General features: G+C 37.6%; 12 protein-coding genes and 1 non-coding gene across 13 annotated transcripts; 5 read left to right on the top strand and 8 right to left on the bottom strand.

Moving 5' to 3' along the window:
- Positions 1 to 222: 222 nt before the first annotated feature.
- On the bottom strand, positions 223 to 1,694 carry SPOG_01806 (tRNA 2'-O-ribose methyltransferase). Its single transcript, XM_013166910.1, has 4 exons — positions 1,645 to 1,694; positions 1,252 to 1,418; positions 1,012 to 1,193; positions 223 to 947 (listed from the first exon to the last, which is right to left on the bottom strand). The coding sequence occupies exons 1-4, from the start codon at positions 1,666 to 1,668 to the stop codon at positions 466 to 468; spliced, it is 855 nt and encodes a 284-aa protein (XP_013022364.1). The 5' UTR covers positions 1,669 to 1,694; the 3' UTR covers positions 223 to 465.
- A 136-nt stretch (positions 1,695 to 1,830) lies between these two features.
- On the top strand, positions 1,831 to 3,808 carry SPOG_01805 (protein phosphatase type 2A). Its single transcript, XM_013166909.1, has 3 exons — positions 1,831 to 1,868; positions 1,925 to 3,504; positions 3,557 to 3,808. Exons 2-3 carry the CDS (start codon positions 2,629 to 2,631, stop codon positions 3,653 to 3,655), a joined length of 975 nt encoding a protein of 324 aa, XP_013022363.1. The 5' UTR covers positions 1,831 to 1,868; positions 1,925 to 2,628; the 3' UTR covers positions 3,656 to 3,808.
- On the bottom strand, positions 3,381 to 4,740 carry SPOG_01804 (lipoate-protein ligase). The gene has a single exon (XM_013166908.1). It carries the CDS (start codon positions 4,463 to 4,465, stop codon positions 3,797 to 3,799), a length of 669 nt encoding a protein of 222 aa, XP_013022362.1. The 5' UTR covers positions 4,466 to 4,740; the 3' UTR covers positions 3,381 to 3,796.
- A 1,124-nt stretch (positions 4,741 to 5,864) lies between these two features.
- Positions 5,865 to 7,082, top strand: SPOG_01803 (BUD22 family protein; the record flags this gene model as incomplete). The annotated part of the gene is made up of 2 exons (XM_013166907.1): positions 5,865 to 6,056; positions 6,093 to 7,082. The coding sequence occupies 2 exons, from the start codon at positions 5,865 to 5,867 to the stop codon at positions 7,080 to 7,082; spliced, it is 1,182 nt and encodes a 393-aa protein (XP_013022361.1).
- Positions 7,083 to 7,216: 134 nt separating this feature from the next.
- On the bottom strand, positions 7,217 to 10,313 carry SPOG_01802 (autophagy associated protein kinase regulatory subunit Atg13). Its single transcript, XM_013166906.1, has 3 exons — positions 10,008 to 10,313; positions 9,845 to 9,940; positions 7,217 to 9,562 (listed from the first exon to the last, which is right to left on the bottom strand). The coding sequence occupies exons 1-3, from the start codon at positions 10,140 to 10,142 to the stop codon at positions 7,505 to 7,507; spliced, it is 2,289 nt and encodes a 762-aa protein (XP_013022360.1). The 5' UTR covers positions 10,143 to 10,313; the 3' UTR covers positions 7,217 to 7,504.
- A 278-nt stretch (positions 10,314 to 10,591) lies between these two features.
- SPOG_01801 (ribosome biogenesis protein Noc1) lies at positions 10,592 to 13,570 on the bottom strand. The gene has a single exon (XM_013166905.1). It carries the CDS (start codon positions 13,404 to 13,406, stop codon positions 10,797 to 10,799), a length of 2,610 nt encoding a protein of 869 aa, XP_013022359.1. The 5' UTR covers positions 13,407 to 13,570; the 3' UTR covers positions 10,592 to 10,796.
- A 175-nt stretch (positions 13,571 to 13,745) lies between these two features.
- On the bottom strand, positions 13,746 to 15,774 carry SPOG_01800 (mannosyltransferase complex subunit). The gene has a single exon (XM_013166904.1). The coding sequence runs from the start codon at positions 15,365 to 15,367 to the stop codon at positions 14,348 to 14,350; it is 1,020 nt and encodes a 339-aa protein (XP_013022358.1). The 5' UTR covers positions 15,368 to 15,774; the 3' UTR covers positions 13,746 to 14,347.
- A 913-nt stretch (positions 15,775 to 16,687) lies between these two features.
- Positions 16,688 to 18,297, top strand: SPOG_01799 (septin Spn1; the record flags this gene model as incomplete). The annotated part of the gene is made up of 4 exons (XM_013166903.1): positions 16,688 to 16,831; positions 16,937 to 17,527; positions 17,581 to 17,945; positions 18,033 to 18,297. 4 exons carry the CDS (start codon positions 16,688 to 16,690, stop codon positions 18,295 to 18,297), a joined length of 1,365 nt encoding a protein of 454 aa, XP_013022357.1.
- Positions 18,298 to 18,985: 688 nt separating this feature from the next.
- SPOG_01798 (Sim4 and Mal2 associated protein 1) lies at positions 18,986 to 19,834 on the top strand (the record flags this gene model as incomplete). Its single annotated transcript, XM_013166902.1, has 1 exon — positions 18,986 to 19,834. The coding sequence occupies one exon, from the start codon at positions 18,986 to 18,988 to the stop codon at positions 19,832 to 19,834; it is 849 nt and encodes a 282-aa protein (XP_013022356.1).
- Positions 19,835 to 19,886: 52 nt separating this feature from the next.
- SPOG_01797 (GYF domain-containing protein) lies at positions 19,887 to 23,474 on the bottom strand. The gene is made up of 2 exons (XM_013166901.1): positions 23,354 to 23,474; positions 19,887 to 23,161 (listed from the first exon to the last, which is right to left on the bottom strand). Exons 1-2 carry the CDS (start codon positions 23,389 to 23,391, stop codon positions 20,074 to 20,076), a joined length of 3,126 nt encoding a protein of 1,041 aa, XP_013022355.1. The 5' UTR covers positions 23,392 to 23,474; the 3' UTR covers positions 19,887 to 20,073.
- Positions 23,475 to 23,906: 432 nt separating this feature from the next.
- On the top strand, positions 23,907 to 25,940 carry SPOG_01796 (uncharacterized protein). Its single transcript, XM_013166900.1, has 2 exons — positions 23,907 to 25,487; positions 25,551 to 25,940. Exons 1-2 carry the CDS (start codon positions 25,046 to 25,048, stop codon positions 25,859 to 25,861), a joined length of 753 nt encoding a protein of 250 aa, XP_013022354.1. The 5' UTR covers positions 23,907 to 25,045; the 3' UTR covers positions 25,862 to 25,940.
- On the bottom strand, positions 24,060 to 24,711 carry SPOG_05287 (uncharacterized protein). The gene has a single exon (XM_013167483.1). The coding sequence runs from the start codon at positions 24,586 to 24,588 to the stop codon at positions 24,373 to 24,375; it is 216 nt and encodes a 71-aa protein (XP_013022937.1). The 5' UTR covers positions 24,589 to 24,711; the 3' UTR covers positions 24,060 to 24,372.
- A 470-nt stretch (positions 25,941 to 26,410) lies between the features above and the next one.
- Positions 26,411 to 26,525, bottom strand: SPOG_16186. Its single transcript, XR_001203079.1, has one exon. It is a non-coding gene; the product is annotated as a 5S ribosomal RNA (ribosomal RNA).
- Positions 26,526 to 26,621: the final 96 nt, after the last annotated feature.

The raw sequence follows: 26,621 nt of genomic DNA, 5'->3' as shown, positions 1-26,621 counted from the left end.
AATGATCGGATAGCAAAAAGACTTTGGTAAACGATATTTATAGCAAGCAAAAGGCGAAGATGGATCAAAACAAAGAAAATATAATAAAGGCTTTATAGTTTCCTATTTCCTGTACAAAATAATTGACCCAGAAAATCTATTATACATGCTATACACAAAGAATAACAAACTGTTGCAGTTTTAAACTAAAGGATAGCAGTTTCAGAAAAATTTAAGACAAAACCAGAAAGAATTAATTTATTAGATTGAAACTTTTGTATACTATTACCCCAGAAACTATAGCATACATGAAGTATTAGGGTCAACAAAAGTAAAGCGTGAAAGAAACTGATCGTTCACATAGCCTTCTAGGCGAGCGTTCTAAGTCCATATGTAGTTTAACAAAAGAGATTAAATATACAAACCAATAAATCCTAAAACGAACAAAACAGAAACGAACAAGAAAGGAGAATCTAGCTTTTTGTCTTATAAAAGTCCCTGATGTTTCAATTCCATAGCACGTTTATAAGGAGGTGCCGTAGGAGGTTGTACAACTTCTAATGGCGTGGCTTTTGACGTAGAATCGATGGGATATGTAGCATCGGCATCATAGCTATCCAAATCACCACATGCGATAAAAGGGGCGATTTCATGGGAACAGTTGGGATCAACTACACAAAGAGGTTTCGAAAGATCTGGTTGGAAATCAGGAGGGGGACAAAAATCTTCACAGACAACAAAAGACTCTAAGGAACTAGCACGCGAGCTTCTAGGCTTTGCACATGTAACCTTTCGAAACATCAATCGAAGTTGTGAATATAATAAAGAAACATCTCTTCCGCGGAATATTTTAGCGACAAACTTTCCACCTGGCTTTAAAATGCAGACAGCCATGTTAAATGCCGCCAACAGAATCTGTGCTTGAATATACTCATCTAGATCATGTAAGCCAGTAACATCTGGAGCACCTACAAAGAAAGAAACATATTAGATTTGAAAAAGCATCATAAACTGGCTAGAATGTATGCATACCGTCACTGACGACCAAATCCGCTGGTTCATTGCCAAACTGAGATAAAATAATTGACAGCGTTTTTGGATGAGTAATGTCTAATTGCAAAGTGTGAACACCATCTATGGGAGCCATTGGTTGAAGATCCACGGCGACAATTCTTGGGCGTTCTTCACTACTTGCGGTAGAGTCAAAATTTTCTCTACAAAATTTGTCAGGATAAGAAAAAGGGAAAGAGGAAACAAACAATTTACACTTACATTAATCTGCGTGACAAGACTTGCGACCAAGACCCTGGTGCAGCACACAAATCGACAACGCGTTTTGCTCCTTCAAACAAGTGGAATTGTTCGTCTAGCTGCATCAACTTAAACGCTGATCGCGCTCTCCATCCTTGCTCTTTTGCTAGTCGGTAATACGCGTCTCTCTTTAAAGATTCCCGTTAGTCAAAGCTTTTCCCCAAAAAAAAAGCATTCCTTGAAAAAAAAAGAAAAGAAACTAAAAGGAATGTAAAGACTCATGCCCCAAGACGCGTAGACTCGGCTATTAACGACGCAGGTCGCTATAATGTGGCCATTCTTTCTTGTTCCATTCCAAAATTTGCATAGTTCCTTTCGTTTCTTTCAGATATTTCCTTCAATGTGTTTCCTTACCTTATCTTTGCTACTTTTTCCCATTATTTACTTTTCTGAATACAAAAGGCTCCAGGTAAGTTTCCTTCTACCAATGAACATTTGGTTTAGGGATATTGGACGCAGTCCCAGTAAAATATATACCGATCACCAACGATGTCTTAATTTTGAACATTGACTTGGTCTGTCTGTCTTTAGTGTCTTCTACCAAGTCTAAATATAAAAAAAATAATTAATAAGTAATGGTATAAAGAACTAAATATATAAGGAGTAATATAATTAAAGTTAACATGTTGCATAGGATTGACCTGGTGTATACGAAACTGTCCCATATCTTGACAAGCAGAAGCAATGAGACAACCTTTGTTCATTTCACCGATCAATTACATGTTCCGCAATTGTTAATATATTTTTTTCAAAGTGCAGAACTTATATACTGCGAGTTAAAACAGAAATAAATGCCCTACACATTGTCAACCAAATATACTTGTCTATGTTTACTAACGCACTCTAAGTCTCCATCGATAGTAAACAAAAGCGTGTCTTTCTGCCAGAGCATGCTGGAATACAAATAGAAAAGGCAGTATATTTTACAAGGAATGTGGGTTTGAACGTAATGCTCAACAGGCGAATCTTCGCTTGTTTTGTATGATAGATCTGGTTTAGACCACAAATGACAAGCACTGTCCGTCTTCAATTTAAAAATATACTTCTATAATGTTAGAAATTGAATGAATTACGATAATACATTAAAGGAGACCGTTTGTTTGTCAGAGGCTATGTGTTAAAGAACTTACGTCCCTATGAAGAAACCATCTACAAAGTATAGATTTCCTCCAATTTTCTAGGATTCCCTGGATATTCATAGGTTTAAGCATAAAATTTGGAAATTCATTATTTTATTTATTGATCTATTGATCTATTGAAATAGACTCTTGTTTCTCGTTTTTCAAAAAACATATTTGCACTATTTCTATAATACTTAGGTCAGACCTGCCAGAAGTCATGAAAGAACTGCCAAGAGAAAAAATTGAGGAACTAGACAATGAGACGTTTGATAAAGTTAGCGAATTCAGACAGCCTGAAAAACTCATTAACGAGGCAAAAGATATGCAGCATTTTCGAATGTCCAAGGCATATTTTCGGATTGTTAGCTACATTCAAGCATTAAACGTTGCTTGCGTGGGTATAAAGGACTATCATGTACATTATTCCAGCAGAGTTGCCAATGTTCTAGATGTACTGGAGCAAGTTCAGGAAATTACAGAATCCGTCCCTCTTGAGCCTGGAAGACATCGCTTTGGAAATCCCGCATTTCGGAAATGGCATGCAAAGTTAATGGAAAGTGCACCTACGATGTTGGATACAATTGTTCCATCTTCCTTAGGCGCCGCCCAAGTAGAATTACTGGATTACTTTCTTGGTTCTTTTGGAAATGCGCAAAGAATAGATTTTGGGACAGGGCACGAGCTAAATTTTTTGGGTTTTTTGAAAGGACTAGATTTACTCAACCTTCTAACATACGAAGATTGCGCCGCTGTGGCCTTGTATGTTTCGCATACGTACCTTGAAGTTTGCCGGAGACTAGTCCAGAAATATCGGTTGGAGCCAGCGGGATCACATGGTGTTTGGGGACTTGATGACCACTTTTTCATTCCATACATATTTGGATCGGCACAGCTGGCATCTCCCAGTGGTAATGTCTTGGGTTTACGACCTAGTGCAATCCTTGATAAAGAACTTACTGCGGAACTCTCAAAATCTAATTTATATTTCAGTGCAATTGAATTTATTAACGTTATGAAAAAAGGTCCATTTTATGAGCATTCCCCCATACTTTACGACATAACAGCTGTTCCTTCATGGTCGAAAGTCAATCAAGTAAGTAAATTTTTCGTTGGTTCAAAATGTTTTTTCTAACTAACTAAATCAGGGATTGTTGAAGATGTACGATGTTGAGGTTCTCAGTAAATACCCCGTCGTCCAACATTTTCATTTTGGCAAGCTCTTCCCTTTCCATAAATTTATTTAAATTAGATGGAGAAGGATGTACGTAAAAACTTCATCTTTACAAGAAAAGGAGTGCTCATATCACACGACTAAAATAGGTATAATGTCATTTTGCAGAAGATAAAATGAATGTCGAATTTCTATTTTTTTGTCTTTTATTTTTTTATTTCAATAAAGCATCAATCAAATGCTGAACAAGTACTTGCTCGACTGTTTTCAGTTCAACATTTACTCCTTGGGCTTGAAAGCTTGTTGTCGTTTTATCCTGCAAGCCACAAGCAACAATCTTTTTGAATTTCTCCAAATCAGTAGATACATTAAGAGCTAATCCATGACTTGTAATATACCTTCGTAAATGAATACCTATAGCAGCAATCTTTTCGTCATCCGTTAGCCAAACTCCTGTGTGCTCATTCGTGTGGGCCGTCGTCATTCCAAAATGCCTGCAAGTCTGTATAATTGCTTCCTCAAGCTTAGAAACGTATTTTCGAGGACTCAAATGAAAGGCACTTAAATCCAATATTGGATACACAAGTAATTGTCCTGGACCATGATACGTTGTTTGACCGCCTCTTAGTGCTTTGATGACTTTGACTCCATCAATGGAGTTATGAAAATTCGTTTTTGTATCTCTCCTGCCTAACGTATAGACAGGGCAAACCTGAGCTGTAAGGATGGTAGGCTGTGGAGGGGAATGACATTTATTTGATTTAAAGTCCAACCATTTTTGAACAAAATGTTGCTGACATTCACCAAGACGAAGATAATCAACCTTGGGAAATCTTGAAGTGAGAAATGAAATATGCTGGAACCCAGACTTTTCTATACGCATATGCAATTAATTAAAGGAGATAAGTCGACTTTCTATTGAGAAAGCTGAAAGAATTTCCTCAAACTGACAAATAACGTCTGTCGTACAAGAGGACATGATGGAGCCTTCGGTCACGAAACTCACAAAATGTTCAAATCTCGAAAACGGGTTGATTTCATGTATCTAAGAATAAAATGAGCAAGAGGGACTTATAATATTGGTTCAAATTGATTTTATGGAAGAAGTATGCGTTTTTGCCTATGGCTAGTTACCTATTCACATATTGGTGAAACATAGTTCAAGGTATCATAAACTACATAAAAGGATATTTAGTACATCTTGATGATTTATTTTTATGGTACTTGCTAATTTTTGTGAGGAATAAAATGAGACCCGTCAGGGCAGATGAAATGGACTAGTGTTTATTACACAAGCATATTTTCAGATCCATTGCTCTTTACTTAAGACGAAAGTCTTCATGAAATGGCTTCATTCACTTGTTGGGTACTATATGGAAGGTTTGAATGGATCCCTCATAGTCCAAAAGAAAAGTATTGCACTCTATAACTTATGCGATATCTAAATGCCCTATGGATCAAAGCATGAACGATCAGACTCACCTGAATGTGTTGGAAATTAGAGCCATCAGTGGATAGAAGTTTACTTACATACCGATTCAGACAACGTGTATTTCTAAAGAAAAGAAGGATCACCCGAACTGTGAAGAAAGGGAATGAGTTCGATACCTTTATTTCCTTCTACAAGCAATCTGTGAACACTTTCTGTGTCCATTCAGGATCCGAAAAAACATATTGATGCCAGTCGAAGTTTTCTTCTGTCACCCTTCGAGAAAGTCAAAAAGTGATATCTATCAGACGCTCAAATCGTATTTTAATTTTCGAAAGGAATGCTGCGTAAATAAATTATTGAAGTACGATGGGACCGATTCCTTGGGTGTTTTTTTATGCTACAATTTATATCGCTTTAAATGATACAAGCTCAAAGCTCGACTGTTCGAACCCTTCCAAGTATTTGCCCATGTTTCTTTTGTTCTCTTTTATCCCTTTAATTGTCTTCAACTCTTTCAAAAGTAATATGACAATCCCTCAGGTATATACTCAGTTACTATAGGCTCAATCTATTTTAACACCTACTCAAGAATGAGAGTTTTATTTTTACTTTATTTATTTTCATATTGAGAAACAACTTGCAAAAGAAAAAGAACAAATAAACCAGCACTGAATAAACTGTTAACTAACAATATTTCATCTTCTCCTCAATACCTTCAATATTTGAAAACTTTTGGAATCATCAAAGGAAAGCAGGAAACTCTGTATATTTAAATAATTTTATTTTGTTTGCTATAGAAAAGTGAGTTCTAACTTCATTTGTATCGTGTTTTCGCTTTGATTTCCTCTTCATGAAGCATACATCGAACAAGACGATCAGGCCAAAGAGTTCCAAACCTCGTTTGAGTCCTGAGCTTTTACAGAAACGCACACATCACTTTAAAAAACAATTGACTCATGCTCTTAAGAAAGCGGTTGGGTTTGAGCGTCAAAAACTTGCTCGAAGAATTAAAAGCGCAAGAGCGCAGGAGGAGAACGATAAGGTAGTTCGGTATGAAAAAGAATACGAATTTTTAAAGAAGTATGATTTTTCCAAACTCACCGAGTTTTGCTTTTATCGAAAAGTCCTTCGTAATAAAGATTATCGAAATCTGCTCAACGAGCATAAACCGGTAGAATTCCCAGCAGACATAACGAACGATGAGGAGAAAAACGTTATTGCACGCTTGTTAAATTCAAAGCCTGTTTTAGAGTCCGTCGACGCTAGTTGTCGTCTTCTTGACAAATGCATATCAATAAACAATCCGGAGGCGGGTTCCACAAAAGCAACAGATCAGAACCTTCCATTAAAGGCTGAAGCAGAAATACACCCTGAGCCTCTCGGTCAAACTTCACTGAAATCGGACAAACCAGAGACGGAAAGTAAACGAATTGAACAAACTGAGGGCTTAACTGGGCAAAAAGAACTAGAACAGCACGAAGTTTCTAGTAAACCGTCTGTCTCATCAAAATATGATGCTTCTGTTGATCAACCCCATGAAATGGATACTAAACATGAGACCCCTAAAGCTTCATCACAGGAAGACGTGAATAGGGAAAACGGCCAAGATATAAACAAGGAAGATAGTGATATGGAAGACGAAATGTTTACCATTCCAGCAACGAAGTCCCTTTCCTATAACCTCCCGGAGCTTGCTACAGGCTTCCTTGACCCATTAGGCGAAGATGATGAATTTGTCGAAAAAGAAATGGACGAAATAGAGATCCCCAAAAGAAAAAACCGTCGTGGTCAACGTGCTAGACAAGCTATTTGGGAGAAAAAATTTGGAAAAGGTGCTAACCACATTATTAAAAAGAAAGAACAAGAACAGCAAGAACGAGAGGAGCGTCAACGTAAATTTGAAGAACGTGAAGCTAAGCGTGCACGTAAAGTTGCTATGGCTCAACAAGGCGTTGGTTCTAGATCTTCCCAAGAAGCAGAGAAACTTCATCCTTCTTGGGAAGCTAGGAAAAAGCAGAAATTGCCGCCAGCAGCTCCTTTTCAAGGAAAGAAATTTGTCTTTGAATAAATTTGTAAATACATTACTTTTGGTTCTTGATTAATGAGGCGTCTAGAGCTTTACACACGGTGATTTAATTAACAAAAAAGCATCCTTGGGGTTTAATTAGGATGTCTACATGGTACGATGGTTATTTACATGATATCCAAAATTAATTTCAATTACTATAATCTTTCATAACTCACTTTACTTAGTAAGTGACACGAACCACCAAATCATAACATTCGTAAGCATTAATATGTATAGTACTAAACATTACTAGACTTAAAGTTGATTTCTAAAAATCATTATTAGTTACTCATTTCATACTTAATCTTTTTCTTTTTTTTTTTAAAAAAAAACCTCAGAACGCTCTAATTTGAGGAAGGTATAAAACAAGGATATACAAAATTATTAAAATCCATGTAACGTAAAAGCATTAACTTCAGAACTCACTTCATAACTCCTTTATTATCCTTTGACCCGATTCGTAATGTAGTTGTAGGGTGAGTTTCTAAAGCCATATCAGTCATTGCAAATAGTAGGTCGTCATCATAATTCGCATTATGTTCATTATAATATTCAAAAGCAGGGGTTGAGGGAGCAATACATTGATGATGTTCAGCTATGGAATCAAAGTGCTGTTTCGGATACTCCTGGGAGAGATTCGACTCAAGCACAAACGGAGGCGCGGGAGTCTTCGTAGCTTGGTAACTTGTAGGGGTCAAAGAATGGTCAAGAGATTTTGACAGGCTGGTCTGATATTCAAAACGTGGAGGAACAGACGAAGAAGTGCTCCTACTTGACTCTTGTTGTTCCAGTATAGGGTAAGTAGCGGGAACTTCAGAGTTTTTCTCAAACTTATGAAATTGATTTGGAAGTGAGCCTGAAGTGCTAGGTTTGGTAGATTCTTGAGGCATGCATGCAGGAGACAACGGAGACAAACTAACAGAATCAGCGGGCTTCTCCGAGAAAGAAAGTCTTGAACACAATGCACCTAAAGTATGATCATGCACTGTATGATGATTGGAATTTGTTAGATCTTCCCTTGGACTTATCGCTTTATCATCCGCAATCGCAGCGTTTTGGCTCGGCGCAAAGTGCTCAAATCCGAACAATTCGTTACTACTCCCAGAAGTATTCCGCGTCCCTACATGAGGAGATTCATTTAAAGTCCCATTCCTCGCTTTTCCCAGAGAAGACGAGTCTGACTTACTTTCCCCAATGTTTTGCAAATGTTGGGCATGATTATCCAACAATTGTATGAATCCGCTTAAATCATCTCGAGGTGTTAAATCAATTCCATCAGCAACTTGATCGTTTCGATCAACACTAGTGCTTTCATAACTGTCGTGCTTTTGAACACTACGAATAGGCTGATTAGTAGCCAATTGCAATCGAGCTCTGGAACTAGTACTTCCTCTTCGCTCCCGCGGTACAAAACTACTGCTGAACCGTCGAAGCATAGGGTTATTGTGTAAATCGTTGCCATTTAAACCAACACTACCAGAACTAGGAAGAGTGGGCATTTTCGACCGCGATTTACTTAAACTTTCTGATATAACTGATACCCTATTTAATGAACTGCAAGAGGGCCCACGATGAATATATCGATTAACGGCAACCTTCGGAGATATTGACATTGTATCCAAATTGGATCCAGGAGAGGCAGAAAGGGAAGGAGATTTAAAAGGATGTATAGAAACCAAGGGAGCAGCATGAGCAGTTACTGACTCAACGCTAGCGAGTTGCTGAATCTCAGATTCCAAAAGCAAATTCGGATCATTCGATTTCAATTGCTGTCGAACTAAAGAAGAAGAATGGGGATGCAAGAATTGATTTCCGCTTTCCGTGGTCGATTGATGCCTATGACTATGAGATTCAGTATTAGGCGAATCAGTGGAAAGAAGTTGATTGGATAACATGGCATCAGGATTATGAAATTGAAAATGGCAATGTTTTCGATACTGTACCGAAATTCGAAAATTCCCCATAGGAGTGTTTACCGGATTAAATGAATACGCAGCAATACTGTTTCCTAAGGTAGGAGAAAGAACTGCATTAATAGGTACAAAATCTTCATGAAGTAAGTCATCCGTTGAAAGAGTGCATCCGACTTTTAAGGAAGCATTGTGAGCTCGAAGTCTGTTAATGCGACTTTTTAATTTCCATAATGGCATAAGGTGAGTATACGTGTATAAAGAACGGAAAAGGACAACGAGTTTTTTGTACAATACAGCCAATTCAACGGGCGCAGAAGAGCTTCCGCCGTCCAATGATACAACCCAACGTTCAAGGACAATCTTCGAAGCTTTAGAACGGTTCAAATCAATAACATGATGTTCTCTTCCGTCAAATATGGAAAGTTTTTGATTTCTAGACAAGTCGGATATGTCAAAATATGTATGTAATACCATCGGAGGAATCTTGCGCTCGGCAGTCATATCAATTGACTTCCATAATTTGAATTGGTCTGCATACACATCTGTTTCATCAACTTCTAAATTAAACTTAACAAACGTCAGTACCACAATAGATTAAAAAAAAGACTAAAAAGCTGATACAGACGCAAACACGAGCTTTATTTTGTTAAGGAACAAAGGATAAAACTGACCCATGAAGTCTTAAGAAAGAGAATATATGTGTTCTAGGATTCCGGTAAAGGAAATAAAATATATCCCAAAGGAAGACGAGCTTGAAGATTCTAATTTCAGAATTACCATTCTCTTCGAAGACAACAGCACTTAACAAAATCAATGCAATCTCATATCAACTTTCTTTTCATAACCTACCCATTTGTTCTTTTTTGTTCCTTCTCGAGACGAATTGTTCCCAGAGACATTCAGTCGTGACTCTAAAATCACTAATCCTGTTTTATAAAAGCAATGCTAAAAGATGTTAGCATTCTTGTAATCTTTCAGCGACAATATCACTTTTTGAAGCATGAATACATACGTGAATCACTTGCCCGATCTTGGCACTTTTGCCCCCTACAGAGGAATGATCTCTATGAGAGTCACTCGAGGCAGCCCTATTATTCCCGTCGGGGGCAGAATACATTGGGGGAAGGTGCGTTGTGGGTCTGGGCATATCAATTTATTTTCCATCAATACAATCCAGTAGTAAGTTATGTATACGATTGGTATTAAAGATTTGAAAAGTTTGCAATTGACTATTAGCTCATTCTTCTCGTAACAAAATCTTCTAAAAGGATTTGAATTGGGATTTGTTATGCGTGATTTGTAAAAGGTGTAAGTAAGACTGCGGCGATTTGTATATAAGCATATAGTGAGATCTAATGATGCGATATCAGAGATAGCAATAACATATGTCTCTCACTATTTACAACGTCATTATTATCATAAAGAGTGTAGTCTTTAATTGCTTAAGATCAATTAGTGAGAACAAGGTCTTATAAGAGCAAAAGGAATCTTATTTCCATGCTCTCAAAACAGTTGCATGAGAAGGTAATTAAAGAGAATACATTAAGCAGCTTACCATACTTCTGAAACCCTGTCTCATCTTATGTGATTTGGATACTGAACAATTACTTTATCAACCAAAAATCCATATTTATTAGCTAAATAAAAATATCCTATATTAAACAAAACACCATTTCAGTGTATCCAAATAAATCCCATTTTCCATAGTTCCAACAATTTTCCCATAGAAGCAATCTGTAGATACTTCTTTTTACGTGTATGAACCTAAAAAGAAACTATCCATAAGAATACTATGTGACAACTAATTGCCGCTTAACAAATGAGCATAAGAATCTGCGTCAGCGAAAACAGGCAAGTCTTTAAGAATTTTTCTACGCTTATTTTTGCGAGAGGTTTTTTCTTTCTGTTCAGGTTGCTCTTCCTCTTCAGATTCGTTGCCTTCATCATTCTCAAACGGGAGCAAATCTTCTTCGTCCTCCAATAGTTGCATTTCGTCTTCAGATTCACCTTCATTTGCAACAGAGGCAGTCTCTTGAGGTTCAGTTTCTTTGTCTGAGAACATTTGACCTTCATTCTCATCTTCATCGACGTCTTCGTCAGCTTCTGGAGAAGGCTCCTTGGACTGTGCAGCTTCCTCATCATCAGGCAAATCAGCCATTGCCTCATCCATAGCCTCTTCATCAAAATCACTTTCTTCGTCTTCCATTTCCAAGTTCGGTTTGGAGTCTACAAGTGCTTTCCAAACTTCATCTTCGTCCATCTCGCCTTCTTCATTTACGCTAACCTTCTTCTTCTTAGATTGCTTTCCTTTAATATACTTATCATTGAAGAAACGATGGAAGAACAACTCGTCGACGGGAATCTCACTTTCTTCTTTTTCAATAAATTGATCTGAATTAACAGGTACACCACCTTGACCACTTCCAATAGAAAGAATACCTTTGGAAATGCTGCCAGCAAGAGGTTGCATAATAGAATAACCTTTGACAGAAGCCGACTTTTTAGGATTACGATATGCGAACTTATCAAGAAAGTGGCTCAAAGTATGAAGGGTCAAATCTGGCTTTCCTTCAATTTTTTCTCCGTTAACCAATTGCTTTGCTAACATAGATACAGTAGGATGAAAATGAGTTAAGAATGGGTGAATTTCCCAAAGACAACTGCGATCAGCCTTACTATACTGAGGGTCTCTTTTCCGTCCATCGTATCCGTTAGTAAGGTCGGAATTGATCGGGGCAACGGGCTTTTCCTCTTTCTTCTCATGTTTGGTATCTTTAATCTCTGATTTTAGCTCGCCGTCAGAGTTGACTTGTTCTTCCTCCTCTTCGATGTCTTTAAATACTTCTTCTTCATCATCATCAAACTCGTGCATCTCAGGTTTATCAAACATTGCACGAAGCGTTGAATTAGAGTTTTCTAATTGTTGAATGACATGGAAGAAACCGGTAACAAGGGGCGCTTGCTGCCAAGCGGCAACTTGAACCATTCTTTTGATGAATGCACGGACACGGGCGACATTATTATCAATAACCAGAGACTTATACAGTAAATTTAAGTAAAGAGAGTGTTTTGAAGAACTTATAAGACGAGGATCTAATAAAGACTCATACAAACTTTTGTAGAAGCGATCAGGAATGGAGTCCCTGGAGGAAGAAGCTTGGAAGATTAGCATGAGTACCTGTATGGCAGTATTAAAAGAAGCAGTGTGAGTGATTGTGAAGAGAGTATTCATGTGCTTATCAAAACTCTCGCTGTTAATTTCAGCAAAAGGATAAGCTCGGTTAACGCCGGTAAGGATTGCAGAAACTAAACGAGAGTTGGAGTTTTCCTGGGCCTCTTTACGAATCTCAGCATCTTTTTTCCGCTTTTGATCTTTTCTGTTGTCCTTGGCACCACGAGGTTCCGCGTTTTCAACTTCCTTATTTGTATTTTCTTCCTTTTCAAAAGCGAATAAAAGCTTTGTGAAAAAGACGAAGTAAATTTCAATCAATAGGTTCGCAACTTCTATTTGCTTATGAGTCAAAACTGTTTGATTAAGTGTAATCATTGTATAATAATGGCTTGTACGCGAAGTCGTAGGGGCAAAAGCAAATCTTTCCAACTCTTTCGTAACAATAAACTTCATTGCGGGATGATTTGCTTCCAACTGAAGAATTAAATAGGAGGCCTTAGATGCAATTTTATTGTCCTTATCACCCAGCTTATTAACTAGTAAGCGCAATAAATTTTGCTCTTGCTCGGGCTTTCCCTTTAATAAATCATAAATAGTAGAAAGCATCTGACTTTTCACAAACATAAGTGGATCAAAAGAAAGCACTTCAATATGCTGAATGTATTTGAAATAGAAAGTTTTCAAAAAGCTTTCGAAAGCCCAAACCATTAAATGTTCATCAGTGACACCTTGGGATCCTAAACATGGTTGTTGTTTCATGAAACGTAGCTTTCTTTCTGGTAGCAAACCTCCCAAAAAGAGATCCTTCAGTGTAGTAATACTTTGGGTATTTTCGTTACGAGACTTTTTTGCACATAAAGATAGCAATGTTTCCAGAGGTTTTATTGCATGGATTGGAGACTCCTGGACCAAAAGAGTTAAGGCAGAAATACGATCGCTTGTAGTACCTGAGCTAATCAAAGTTTGCAGCATTCGTTTATCAGTGCTTGCAGTCTCCAGTGACTTTGAAAAACGCTCAGCATCTTGTTGTAAGAGAAGGAGACCTCGTTGCTCCAATTCAGCGGCCTTCCCAGAGGAAACCGGTTTCTTGGTCGGCTGTAGTTGCGACAACTCTAAATTATACCAAGGAATACCAGGGTCAAATCTAACTCCTACCGGTTTGGAGTCTACAACAGCTTCACCTTCATCATTAAAAACAAACTTCTGTCCTTTTTTGGGTTTTGCAGCTGCAATTGCCATTTTTCGTATTTACTTCCGCACGAGAGGAAACTCGACAAATTAAGACGATAACTTCTTATCTTATTTGAGCTTTGACGATTCTGACAAAATGGATACGTAAAGACTCCCAATGTACAATTGAAATTAACTTAAACAAAAATTCGCTGCAGATGTGTGTTTTGTAGAGGTTTAGGTAAGCTTACTACCAAAACGAAAACGTAGCGTATTCTAATGAGTAACACAAAACTACATAAGAACACGTAAAATACCATCTCGCTATTCAGTTGAGGTAGCGTTTGGTACGAATGGTATGTTGACAAGCAATACTGTTTGAAATGCCAGAACGACAGAATTGAAAAGTAGATGAGTAAAACGGGGATACTATCCTTGTTAATTCACTTCTACATATTAATCTATAGGAAGGCTTACAAATGGCCTTTCTCGAATTACAAACTATCTAATGAAATGAATAGAAAAGGCTAGTAATCATTAGTTTTTTTTTCCGTGCAAGCCAAGTTAACACAAATAAGAATAGAATGAAACAAGTAATCATTCAAGTAAAACAGAAAGAAAAACATCCAATAAAAGAATTGTAATTTAAGCAGTCGAAGGATAAAAGTAACAACTATAGATACGGTAAATCACCAAGGGAAAAAGAAAGAAATTTATAGTATGGTTTAAGGAACAGAGTAACCAACACATTTCGAAGAGGTCTTATTCGTAAACTCATAATGCCCCAGAAACAAGCAACGTTCCAATTAAATCGCGTAAATCCATATACAATACAAAAGTTTACCAAAAAAAGAAGGTAAAAAGAACGATAGTGAAGTGGTTATACATTTAATTTCTGCACAGCGGACGAGAACATGGGCAAGAAGAATTTCACAACTGTCTTTTTCCTTTTTAGTAAAACTCAGAGAAATAAAACTCATTAGAAATAAATAAGGATAAAATATATCTCCTTATTCATTATAATGGAAAACCAAGTAGTTCGGCAAACCAAAAACTTCATAGTTTAATCGTGTTGCCATCTTTGCAAATCCCTCACTTTCAATTAGATTATAAAAGGGAAAAGTGGGAAAAACAGCTCCATCTCTGTGGACTTCAGCTTTCACCATTAAAGCAGTAGTACCTACGCCATCCAATCTCATCAACGTTTTTTGGTCACCATTTTCGTCGTGGAGATGAGCCATTAACGTACGATATGTCGGAAGCTCTATATATCCCTCCAATAAAATATCGTCTTTGCTCATTTTACTGGCAAGTTCTTTGGCTACATTTGAATCTATCCAGCTATTATAGTCATAAGGAACTAGCTTCTCTCCTTTGCGTTGGAAACAATTTGCGACGAGCACGTCCTTATTGAATTGAGTCATATCTTCAATCAAAGTTGGTGGAGTTTCGATAATATCCGAATCTAACCACAACACCCAGGACGTCTTGGGTCCCAAAGCTGAAAACAAAAGTGCATTTCTAGCAGAGGCAAGTTTCGAACGGCGTTCCTTCTGCACTTCGCGTTCATGACGTTGCTTTTCCGATTGTCCTGAAGATAAACCAGTATCTTGGATCATAATTTTAACATCGGCAAACCGTTCAGATATAGGTCCCTTCTGGACAGATTGAACGGCAGCTCGCAAGTCGCGATGAATTTTGGTACCATCTCTCGTAGAAGGCAAAATAAATCCGAGAGTAATCAAATTTCGTGGATACGAAAGCTTTAGTAAATTTTTCCAGTACTCAGGATAAAAGCGAGCAATGGGTGATAATATAAGGACTTCTTCTTTATTTTCGCGGGCGTTTGCACTCGCAGTAATTTCATTCATGTCGTATACGTTAATTGAGTTTATATCTGCCTTTCGGGCCTTAGGCTTCACAGCATTACTATGGCTTACAGACGGAGTAAACAAGTAATAAATAAAAGTAATTCCCAAAGCGACAAACAATAACTGTCCCACAATTCTAGATTTGTTGTACGCGCGCATGTTTACAAAATGAATCGAGACTCGATAAAAAAACGCAGTATGTAAAAGTCCGAACTCGACTGATTCAGCCTTGGTGAATTATTTCACAGTTTACAAGAAACACGAAACACGATCGAAAGAAATGTAATGCAATTTGAAAGAAAGTTGTGTGAGCTGTATCAACTTGATAATGAACAGTTTATGAACTTGTTACTGAGTTATAATGCTTTTTTGTGTCCAGAAACAGATAATTGACAAGGAAAGTCAAAAGTGGCTTAAAACACCTGCTTTTTAACTTTTTTAATAAAAGTCACCAAGTAGCCCAAGCACGACAGTTAGCGATGCTAGGAACCTTTTTAACCAGCCTTCACTTGTGACGGCAAAAAAGTGCTGGTTCTGGTTACGTAGATTCATGGTGTTGAGTGCCGTGTTGTTAAGCATCGACTCGCTAAGGTGCAATGACTATATAACACATTGCAACGTATTTTGTTTTATCGCAGTAAGGCTAAGGTTGCTACGTTTCACTTCTGTAAATACTTTAAGGTGTTGGGGTTTAGTTTGTTAGTAAATAAACAAATGAGTGTTAAAGAATAGTTTGTACTGTTGGTTGTGAATGAGGCAAAAAGCGACCAGTAATGCATTCGAAGAGGTATTAGAATAGAGCCATTAAATTAGTTAGCTTATATATCCTAAAAAAATTAAATTCAATATGAAGACACTTGTTCTTTGAGTGCTTGATGACTTTTGTGGTGAGAGAATTACGGTGAATTGTTGAAATACTTATTCATATCCAATTATTAATAGCTTTCACTACTCTTTACTTGATTTGATATGTAAAACATTGCTGCTATTGAGCTCTCGTTTTGCAAGGGAAAGGTAGTCATGATGACCAACGTTAGAAAATATTCAAGAGAAGGAAATAATCATGTAAAACTAGTAATTTAGTAAAGAAAAGCGAATTCATATGAGACGTAGAAGCTTCTTCTTTGCCATTTCTGACTGTACTATCAAATTCTGACTGCCGCTATAAGCGTGTTAAAACACAGGGTTAGAAAGGTTAGAACTCAATCTTTTGAAAGAAACCATAGCTAAGTTTTGATCTTTGAAGTCAGTTTCTTTGGTGTTTTCGGTTAATGATGCACGGATCTTTGTTTGCAGTTATGATATTGAACACTTGGAATTCTATAGCTAAATAAGAATGTAACTAATTATTTTTGATTTCCTTTCCAGAAAACGCGTTTTACTTATTTTGTTTTTGCTATTTTCAAGTATAGAACTCTCATGCCTGCAACTCAACCTGCCTCCTTCCCAGAACCAACACGGTAGGGTTATACGTAAACCATGGCTACTACAATACTACCAGAATTTGTACAGGAAACTGTGCAGGAAGATATTAGTCATCATTCTTTTACATCTAATTCCGAAGCTGAATCGTATGCTGCTGCTGACAGTAGAATCCGCAATGATGCTGATGTGGAACCTTCTGTACACGAGAATTCATTTTTACAAAGCGAGCAAGAAGCTTCAACTTCTCGACCAGTGTCTGAGGTACGAATATTCATGCTTAATGCTTTACTAACTTATACTTAGCAGGGGATTAGCATTATTCAACGCAAACTGAATGGTTATGTAGGGTTCTCAACTTTGCCAAACCAATGGCACCGTCGTTGCGTTCTTCAAGGTTTCTTTTTTAATTTAATGGTCTTGGGAGAAAGTGGCAGCGGAAAATCCACGCTTGTTAACACGCTACTCAACAAAGATGTACACCCTTTGGGCCCGCAACCTCTATCAAATGAACAAGGACTACTGCCTGAATCAACTGTTGAGATTTCAAACAATACTGTGCATATAATAGAGAATGGAATCAACCTTGAAATGACCGTAATTGATACTCCTGGTTTTGGCGATTTCATTGACAACACGAACTGCTGGGAACCTATAGTAAATGACATTGAGAACCGCTATAATGAATACCTTGACTTTGAAAAACGATTACCCAAATCTGCTATCAAAGATCCACGAATCCATGCTTGTATTTTTTTCATCCAGCCTACCGGTCATGCTATGAGTGTTATGGAACTTCAAGTTTTGTTGGCCCTTCACGAAAAAGTGAACATCATACCTGTGATTGCTAAAGCTGATACCCTTACCGACGAAGAAATAAATTTGTCGAAGGAAATAGTAAGTTTGGCTTTGATCTTTTTAGCGTTCTGTGTTATTAACTTAGTAACTAGGTTTTACGAGATATCCAACAGCATAATATTCGTATTTTTGTTCCTCCTACATATCCTATGGATGATCCCGAGTCTGTGGCCGAGAATGCAGACATAATGAGTCGCATTCCTTTTGCCATCATCGCTTCGAATTCATTTGTTGTCAACAGTGATGGCCGCAGAGTTCGTGCTAGAAAATATCCTTGGGGTATTGTTGAAATAGACAATGAGGAACATTCCGACTTTCCAAAACTTCGAGAAATGCTTATCCGCACACATTTGGAGGAATTAAAGGACCGCACCAATGACTTGTATGAAGATTACAGAACTGAACGTCTTATCAAGAGCGGTATATCTCAAGACCATTCTGTCTTCCGTGAAATAAAGTAAGTATCTGTGCCCTTATACCTTAGTTATAATTTTCCTATTTTTCTTTTTTTTACGATGTTATATATACTAACTGACAATATTAGTCCTGCTGCCAAATTAGAAGAAGAACGGGCTCTTCATGAAGAAAAATTAATGAAGATGGAAGCTGAGATGAAGGTGATTTTTTCACAAAAAGTGAAAGAGAAGGAAGACCGTTTAAATCAATCCGAAAAGGAATTACGTGTTCGTCACCGTGATATGAAGACTGCTCTGGAAAAACAAAAAGTAGACTTAGTCGATCGTAAAAACCGTCTTACGCAGTCGAAATCTAGTGAACATGAGAAATCTAAGAGAAAATTTTTTAAATAAGCTACTTTTCTTCTTTGCTTCACGACTTTCTTCATTCATTTATGTTCTTCCGTTAACCAAAGTTTTTTTCCTTACTAATCTTTCTTTCCTTTGCGAACTTTTTTAAAGATGAGCAGTTCCATATTTTATCTCTTGTAATTATACTGCTGTTTGCTTTAACTATCAGATTTTCCGACAAAACCAACAATCTTTGCTAATCATTAGAGCATTCTTTTAAACAATTCAATTTACCTGCTATTTAGATTCTATATAACCGTTTACATTGATGACATATGGCATATCCATTCTTTTTTCTAAAGCTAATTGCCAAACCTTTTCGTAAAAACCTTTTGTTTCCATTTCTTTTGGTACTATATCTGTAGCTCCCCTAACTTAACTTTGTATTCTCCTTATTAAGCAAAGTTTTCTTTTTTGCTTTCTTTGCAATATCTCAATAGACTTTTATACCAAACAAGCATTGTTTATTAACGAAGGGCAATGGTGTTTTCCAAGTACAAACTTACACTGTTTCTTTTCAAATAATCACAGGCAGTGAGAAGTACTTCTTGAGGGTTCAGATGAGTCTTTAACTATTTCTAATAAAAATATTTAATGAAGATCTTTTTGGATTTGATGAATGAGACCTAACGTGTCATAAGTTTTGTGGAATTTGCAGGGAATCAGTTTATGTTTAATTTAGGAAATACATATGAGTCTTCAGGATCATCAGTTTTTTAATACGTCTTATACGGCGTATCAAATGTCTCCTCTGTTCAAATTTGGCTCGATTAATCTTCCTGACTTGAGTAAAAAATTACAGAAGTACCTTAGATATGGCTCTACTCGGGGTGAAAACTCTCTTTTCGATTCCAACTTTACAAGGTTAAATATAGAGAATACTGAATTTTCGGAAATTGAACGAGTCGATGTCTCGCGTGTTTTAAAACTATCAGTCACTTACTCCATAACTAACAGTGCAAGTGAAGTAAGAAGACTTGGTCAAGCTTTCTTCTTTGGTCCATCAAGGAATCCAGAGAATGATAATAACGGTTCTATACATCTCCATAATAATTCCAGCGAATTTACTCACTTTCCTTTACTATTTGTTCGTATGGATGCAAAGTTATGGCATCATACTGAACAGTTTTTAAAGCTGCAGTTTGATGTTCAAATTGTCCCTTGTAAACTAACGTCCAAGACATTATTAAAGATATTTGACTACTGGGAGCTGTATGTAAAGAGTACTGTGCTTTCTTTGCCAACAGAATTCTCATGGTCAATAAATAATTCCAATCTATCTAATTTGAGTATTTCAATTCGCGCCGAGGATTGCAATCTATGGATGAAGAGCTCAACCTCTCCTTGTATTTATGATACTTTTGTCCGTCATATCCACAGATGTACTTCAATTGACTTAACCCATCACCTCTTCACAGTCATCAAAATCGTTATGGACAGTGCTATAATGACATCTTCAGGAAAATTTAAGTTCTTTCCTAACTCACACTCTATCCTACCGACTTTTCTGTATTTTATAGAACATCCTATACAAACGTAACAGTAATCTGGAATTCCATGCTCCCTGACTGGCTTCATACTGCCATAAACGTGGCAAATTTTTGAAATGACTTTAATTAGAATATTTATAACTAGGCATTCATTTGAGTTATCATAAATTAATTCATCGGTTGATAATATTTTTTATTAATACTCGAAATTAATTCGTTTATTAAGTATTTAGTAGAAAATTTTCTATACGTATAATACAATAGCCGACCCAACTTTTCTGTATTACCTTTAAGAACGCTTCTTGTTTTTCTTACCGGTAACAACTTTAAAAGCAGAATTCCATTCAGTTCCCTGCTTAGGCTTAGTACGAGCAACTTGACTCCAAGCCCCAAAGCTACCATTTTCTTGACCTTTAGTAATCATACCGGTTAAACCTTCATCTTTACCAGACAAATCTGCCATACGACGTCGCATAAATTCGCCAGCAAATCTACGACCATCCATGGTGGTACTATTGGCATATATGGAATCAGAAATAATCTCGGCAACCTCCGTGTTGGACTCAACAGGGAAAGATAACAACATACTCAAAAATTCTTCGTAATTTACACCTTCGTTTAATCCTTTCAAAGAGATTTTACACCAAGAAAGAAATTCAGGAGAGAGACCAGATGAAGAAATAACCTGTTGTAGCTTAGATGTGTTGTTCTGAGAAGTTGGGGCAGCAGTTACAACAGAGGGTTTGGAAGATGGGGAGCGGTTACCTGCGGTCGTAGCAGGGGGTTGTTGATTAACCACTTTACCTCCCGGTCCTACAACTGACCAGCTATCCTCAGATTCAATAGCAGTTTCTAAGAATGCACTTATTTTTTTGTTCTCCTCGTTCGGTACTGAAGGAGCAGGAACTGAGGCTGTAGGTTTTACTTTAGCAGCAGGTGTAACATTTCGAGCGTTCGTAACATTTGCAACGGCGGCTGCTGTCGTTGTTGTGTTTACTGAAGGTTGCTGCTTAGCATTAGCTTCGGCTTGTTGAATATTTTTCTTCAACATTGGAGACTTCAAGGCGGCGTGTTTAGACCAAGCATTAGGAGGGTTAACAGAACCGGAGCCCCAAACCGAAGTAGATGCTAGTGTTTGAGGAGCCGGTTTTACAGTAGCAGCAACATTTTCAGCCTGAGCTTGGGCTTGAGTTTGAGTTTGCGCTTGAGCAGCAGTCTTAGTTTTCAAAGTCTCGTTTTGCTTTTCCATACGCTGAATTTCTTGCGAAATAGAAGTAGCCACATCATTCACCTTAGCCCAAGGAGACCCTGCTTCCGCGGGGACGGAGGGTTGAATGTTCACTGGCTTTTGGTTTACCTTCTCATTCTTGCCTGGTGATTCGCTGTTTAAGGCATTTTCCATCTCCTTGTGGATGGTTTCATCGAGCGATGGCATAGGCTTACTGGGCAAAGGCTTCCAAGGAGAAGGACGTGGAGTAGTAGTTCCCAACTCAGATGCAGGAGGTTCAGCTTTGTTATGGACGAACTGAGGTTCACCAACCTTTTGGGCAAGTTCAGCTCTATTTTTAGCTTCGTCTTTGGAATGCTTTTCCTTAAGCTCCAATGACTTCAAATCTCTCGTCAAATCAGAGTCAACAGCGGTTTGATCTAATAAGTTATATTCTTTTTCCTTCACTTGACCAGCCAATTGTTCATTGTTGGTATCCTTCACTTCCCCTTCTTTCATAATATTTGAGGAAGAAGTAGCAACCTGTTGTTCTTCCTTAGAATTACCATCATCACGCTGATTCACCATAGTTTCTACCAATGATTGAGATTGAGGTTGAGTAGATGCTTTTGCGGGGATACCCTCATGTTGTAGTTGCAATGACTCTTTCCGGTCCCTCATATCACCTTTTTCTGATGTTTCATTTTCACCATTAGGGATATAAGTGCTCGAAGGTAAATCCGTACCTTGAGCATTCCAAGACGGGTTTTGATTATTTTGCACTGAGACAGGAGACAACGGTACTAAAAAGGGTTCTAACTGATTTCCAACTTGACGAATGAAAAAGGCCAAAGAATAATACTCCTCCTCTTCGAGACGTTTAACCGGAAGACTCAACGGGAAATAACCAGCGCGATACCATTGATGCATGTCTACGCCACTAAAGGGACCTTGAATATTATTTTGAGGATCCTTATAAAGCCAGCGTAAAACGGCAGGTGGGATCAAAGAAGCTAAATGCTGAGGAAAATTTTCTGGAGGGAAAAAATTGGATGCAGTCTGATTAGGGATAGACTGGGCACGAACAGAATTGGTGGAAGCTCCATTGTCATTCATAGAAATCTTCGCTTTAGCCTTATCTACTAAGATGTTCAAAGGTGAGTCAACGTCTCGGGCAGACATACTTGCACCAATGGGATAAACAGGCGAGTTTGAGAGCCGAGCAGAACCGCGTCGCATAGGCGAATTTATGGTTTCAGGTAAAGCTTCAGGCTGAGAGTTACCAGCAAATTGTTGATACCCGGAGGTACCGTTTAAATTCGAGGTACCGAGGGTAGTCGCGTTACTCGGAGAATCATAAGCATGACCAGCAGATGAAAATTGGGCTAACGCAGGATCTGCATCCACTTGCGAGGTATTTGCAGCATAAGCTGCCGGTATCGAATTGGGTTGCTGAGGAAGCCAGCCATAAGCAGAAGGGTTATTAATACTAGATCCAACTGAGCGAGACTGAGGTAATGAGGTAGTGGAAGGGCTGGCATTTAAAGAAGCTCTCGTAAAAGAAGTGAAAGGGCTTCCAACCCTGGGAGAACCCGTTCCAGCTACGGAATTTGAAGACGGAAATCGATCCTTCAAAAACTTAGGTGACATGCCTTCCGTCGCCAATGCATTAGGAAAAGGAGATGCATAGCTTTTAGGAGGGAAGAAACCCGAATTCGAATCCATCGAGCCCAAAGGATTTCCTCCAATCGACGTAGAATTTGGATATGAAGCCATAGGGTCGGTAGCGGATGTATTGGAAGCTGCTGTGGGCATAGAAGAAGCAGTAGAAGCTAGAACAGGACCTTTTTCACTCACATTATTGTTATTCACGGAAGAGACGTTGTGACCAGAACTGGTTGGGTTGCTAATGTTCGAAGAAAACGAAGGCATAGTAGGGGTAGATGAAGATACACCATACGAATCCCATAAATTACCTGATTTTAAAGATAGTTTTCTATGAGCCTCTGAAGCAGCAGCGACTGTTGGATCTACATGCAAATTTGCAGGAGATCCGACTCCATTAGCTCCGGTTGGATTCATATAAGATGATAACTGAGGATACATATTGTTGTTAGAAGATAAAGTAGGTTGGCTTTCTTTTTTATTCAACGAATTTGCCAATTGGCTCCTACAAAAATTGTGTTAATACCTGCATTCATAATAGCATCTCATTTCAGCAAAAAAAGTCCCCTCTCGAATTCAAACCGGCTTAAGAAGAGTGCAAGGATATGTAAGTTTCTTCCTTTGCTTTTTTCTTCCATGTCCTACGATTTTTTTCTGAACCTATTGAAAACCACGAAACCAGTCAACATCCACTTACCAGTCCATATTACTAAATACGCTAGCTTCTGAATTCATTTTTTTATCCTATCCTTTGAAAGATTCTTTCACGTAGAAGAAATCTCGGGTAACACAACCAACTAAGATATTTGTTGTAAAGGTAAAGGTTCTAGGAGAAAGAACGTAAGTATCCACAAATACAATAAATAACGAGCTCTAGCACAGTGTGGGGGTTGGGGCAATTGATAAGGTGGGGGATTTTAAAAAAAGACATGATAGCTAGTAAGGAACCTGAAGGATATACTTGGCTGAACAGGAGAAAACCCTAGGTAAATTTTTAGTTAAAGTAGGAACAGAAATAGATTTCTTTATAAATATTATATGTAACAAAATAGCTAAAACAACTGTAAGTAGTTTTTAAAATACTTTTTCTGCTGTGGGGGGTCATATAAAGCGAAACTACCCAAGTGATAAAGCACGGTACTATGTGGGATACTCTATACTAGGAAAAAAGAAGATTTAGAAGGCTAAAAGTGTTGTAAATTTTCACTGTTATATAACCTATGATTCTATATCTATAGAGAGGACAAAAGTTCATATTGAAATGGTTTTAAAGGATTTCCTCGAAACATGAGGCAGAAACATTAGCAGTTACAATGATTTTCGTACTGTATTTTTTTACGTTTTCCGTAGATTACAATACTTGAATTCAGACCTTACAATAAGATAAAAAAATTTAAGAACTACCAGCATTTTTCTGAATTTAGAAAGACCATAAAACGAAATGCTACTACATATGTCGCTATAGAATACATCGAAAAGGCAGGATAAGTATCTTAATAAGTAGGGATGAGCAGCAGGAAACAAATTGCGAATATTTACAAGACTGCAATTTTTTTAAGTCTCCGACTTCATGTCATTCCTTACTCCTTCATCAGGAAACATCACAAGGCATTTGGAAATGATCAAAGTTGATGTCGAAATCGAAAGCGACAGTACCCGGATCTCTAGGTTGTCTCTAAGCATAGTACAAAGAGAGCTATAATTGGAAATCTCAAACTAGCTAAAATGATCGGAAGGGAACCAGAATGGTATTGCTGAAGTAAGTTTACTGTAGGCCATTGCAAGCTTAGTGGGATTCATATAATGGTCAATTAGGCCTTTGAAGAATTCTTTTCGGTGATCGATTGATTTAAGCTTGAAAAAGTATCTACATTGACGTAGAAATGCTACCGTTGTTTCATATTTGTTTACTGAGGAAACATTTTTTGACATGGAAATAAAAAAGTAATTCTAGAAGAGTGTGTTAAGTTCAACGTGGTGACAACACAAATGGCTTTACTTGCTTTAGAATAAATATGAGCAAGGAAGGCCTTATAAATAGAGCAACTAGTTAGCTAATAGTATTGTTTATGAACACATAAATAATTGCATATCATGGAGCTTGTTACTTTCCTTTGTGACGCAAACTGCGTAAGTGATGCGAAATTTCCTGCTGGAACCAACATTTTATTTTTCAATTCCTGCCAACTTGGCTGATCGTGATTAAAGCCTGAGCCATTTTAGATGAAAGATTGAGATTCAAATTTACTTTGAGCTAAATCCCGTTCAATTTCGCCTTTCTTAGCGGCTTCTGAACATTTGCAATTTTGCATCGAATACGGATCAACAGCTTTTATGTGACGTTCTTTTGCTAATTATTCATTGAAATTTTTCTTTATTTATTTTTAGGATGTCGGAAAAGGAGCTGAAACTGGATTCAAGCGACCCTCCTGCGTACAACCATGCTAATGTTTACAATGTTGATCTCGAAAAGGGACTTCCTTTGAATACACCAAAAGACAAAAACAACCCTTCCAATTCAACATTTGTTAAAGCCAAACATAACAAAAAAACGATAATAGTTGAGTCCGACGACTTCAATGGTTTCTTTACCGACTTTAGGAAGAATATAGATCATTATTTCCCTGAAAATGTAGTCGTTAAAAGTAAATGGATGTTTTTCAGTTTGATATTGGTTTTATCATTGCTTTGTACATTAGCAATCTCCCATCGTTTCGAACTTTTTTCTTTTCTGAAACAAGTATATATGGAAAATGGATGCAGTTGGGCCCTTCTTGGACCTTCAGGCATTTTTCTTGTGACATGGGCAATATTCTTTGCTTCTTTCTGTGGTAAGTGGAGCATTATTGTTAATCGCAAACGTTATTAGAATATGTGTTATTAATAAAGCCTAGCACTTATTTGGCCTTTCATATTGACAGTACGGATTGCCGCTATAGTTGTAATCTTTATCGTGGTTGGTCTTGCATGGTACGTTAGTACTGGCTTCAAAGGTCTTGCATGGTTCGTTGGTGCTATTTTTTGGGGAATTCATAACATTCTTGTTTTTGGCCTTGGAATGGAATTTGAGCGCTCAGCTGAAAACACCGGTTCGCCTACGCTGCCCAAATATCAACAAAGGGATCATGCACTAGCTCCTCCGTTGACGACTACAAACGAAGAAATAGAGCTGCAGCGCAATCCTACCACTCAAATTTACAGCTAATTTGTTTACCTTTCTTTCATCATGAGCTTTAACTCTTCCGATCGAGAGTTAAATAAGTGAAAAAAAAGAACATTACAAGCGGTCTATTTCGACCGAATATTTATTTTTGTGCCTTTATTGAGCATTTTTATACTTTATCTATTAGCTGACTTGGCTACGACATGAACCTTCGGTGTTGGAAATTCACGGAAAACATTGGACAAGGCATGCTTGCGTTTTCCGCCGGTTGAGAGGCGATGAATGGGTTAATTTTATTGTAATAACATAACTAGAACGAACAGTAAAACTGAGAATCGTTGGTATCACTTTAGATTCATATACAAGGCTACTGTAATAATAATTGCATTTGGATATGATGAATTAGTCTTTAATAGCATAAGGTGACTAATGAATTTACTTTCAAAAAAGACCTTTTTTGTGTATTGTCACCTGGCAAGTAACCGATCTGCAGCAAGTATACAACAGTTCGATCTCTTCCAAGACAATTGCAAAAGTAAAATAAAAGATAAATCCAATAACTTTTAAAAAGTAGAAAAAGTAAAGAGAGAAAGCCTACAGCACCCCGGATTCCCATGTTGTCTCCAACCATAGTACTAACGAGGCCCTCAGACGCTTAACTGCAGTGATCGGACGGGAACTGGTGTTTTCGCCTAGGTATGGCCGTAGACAATCTCGTTTTAACAAATACACCTCTAAACCTTATTAATCTAGGTTTCTAATTGAGAATTCTTGTGAATTAGTTTGCATATTCAATTACTTC

Source organism: Schizosaccharomyces cryophilus (genome assembly GCF_000004155.1).
Source record: "Schizosaccharomyces cryophilus OY26 unplaced genomic scaffold supercont4.2, whole genome shotgun sequence".
NCBI lineage: Eukaryota > Fungi > Ascomycota > Schizosaccharomycetes > Schizosaccharomycetales > Schizosaccharomycetaceae > Schizosaccharomyces > Schizosaccharomyces cryophilus.
The sequence above is the reverse complement of the archived record's forward strand: the minus strand, read 5'-3'. Positions and strand labels throughout refer to the sequence as shown.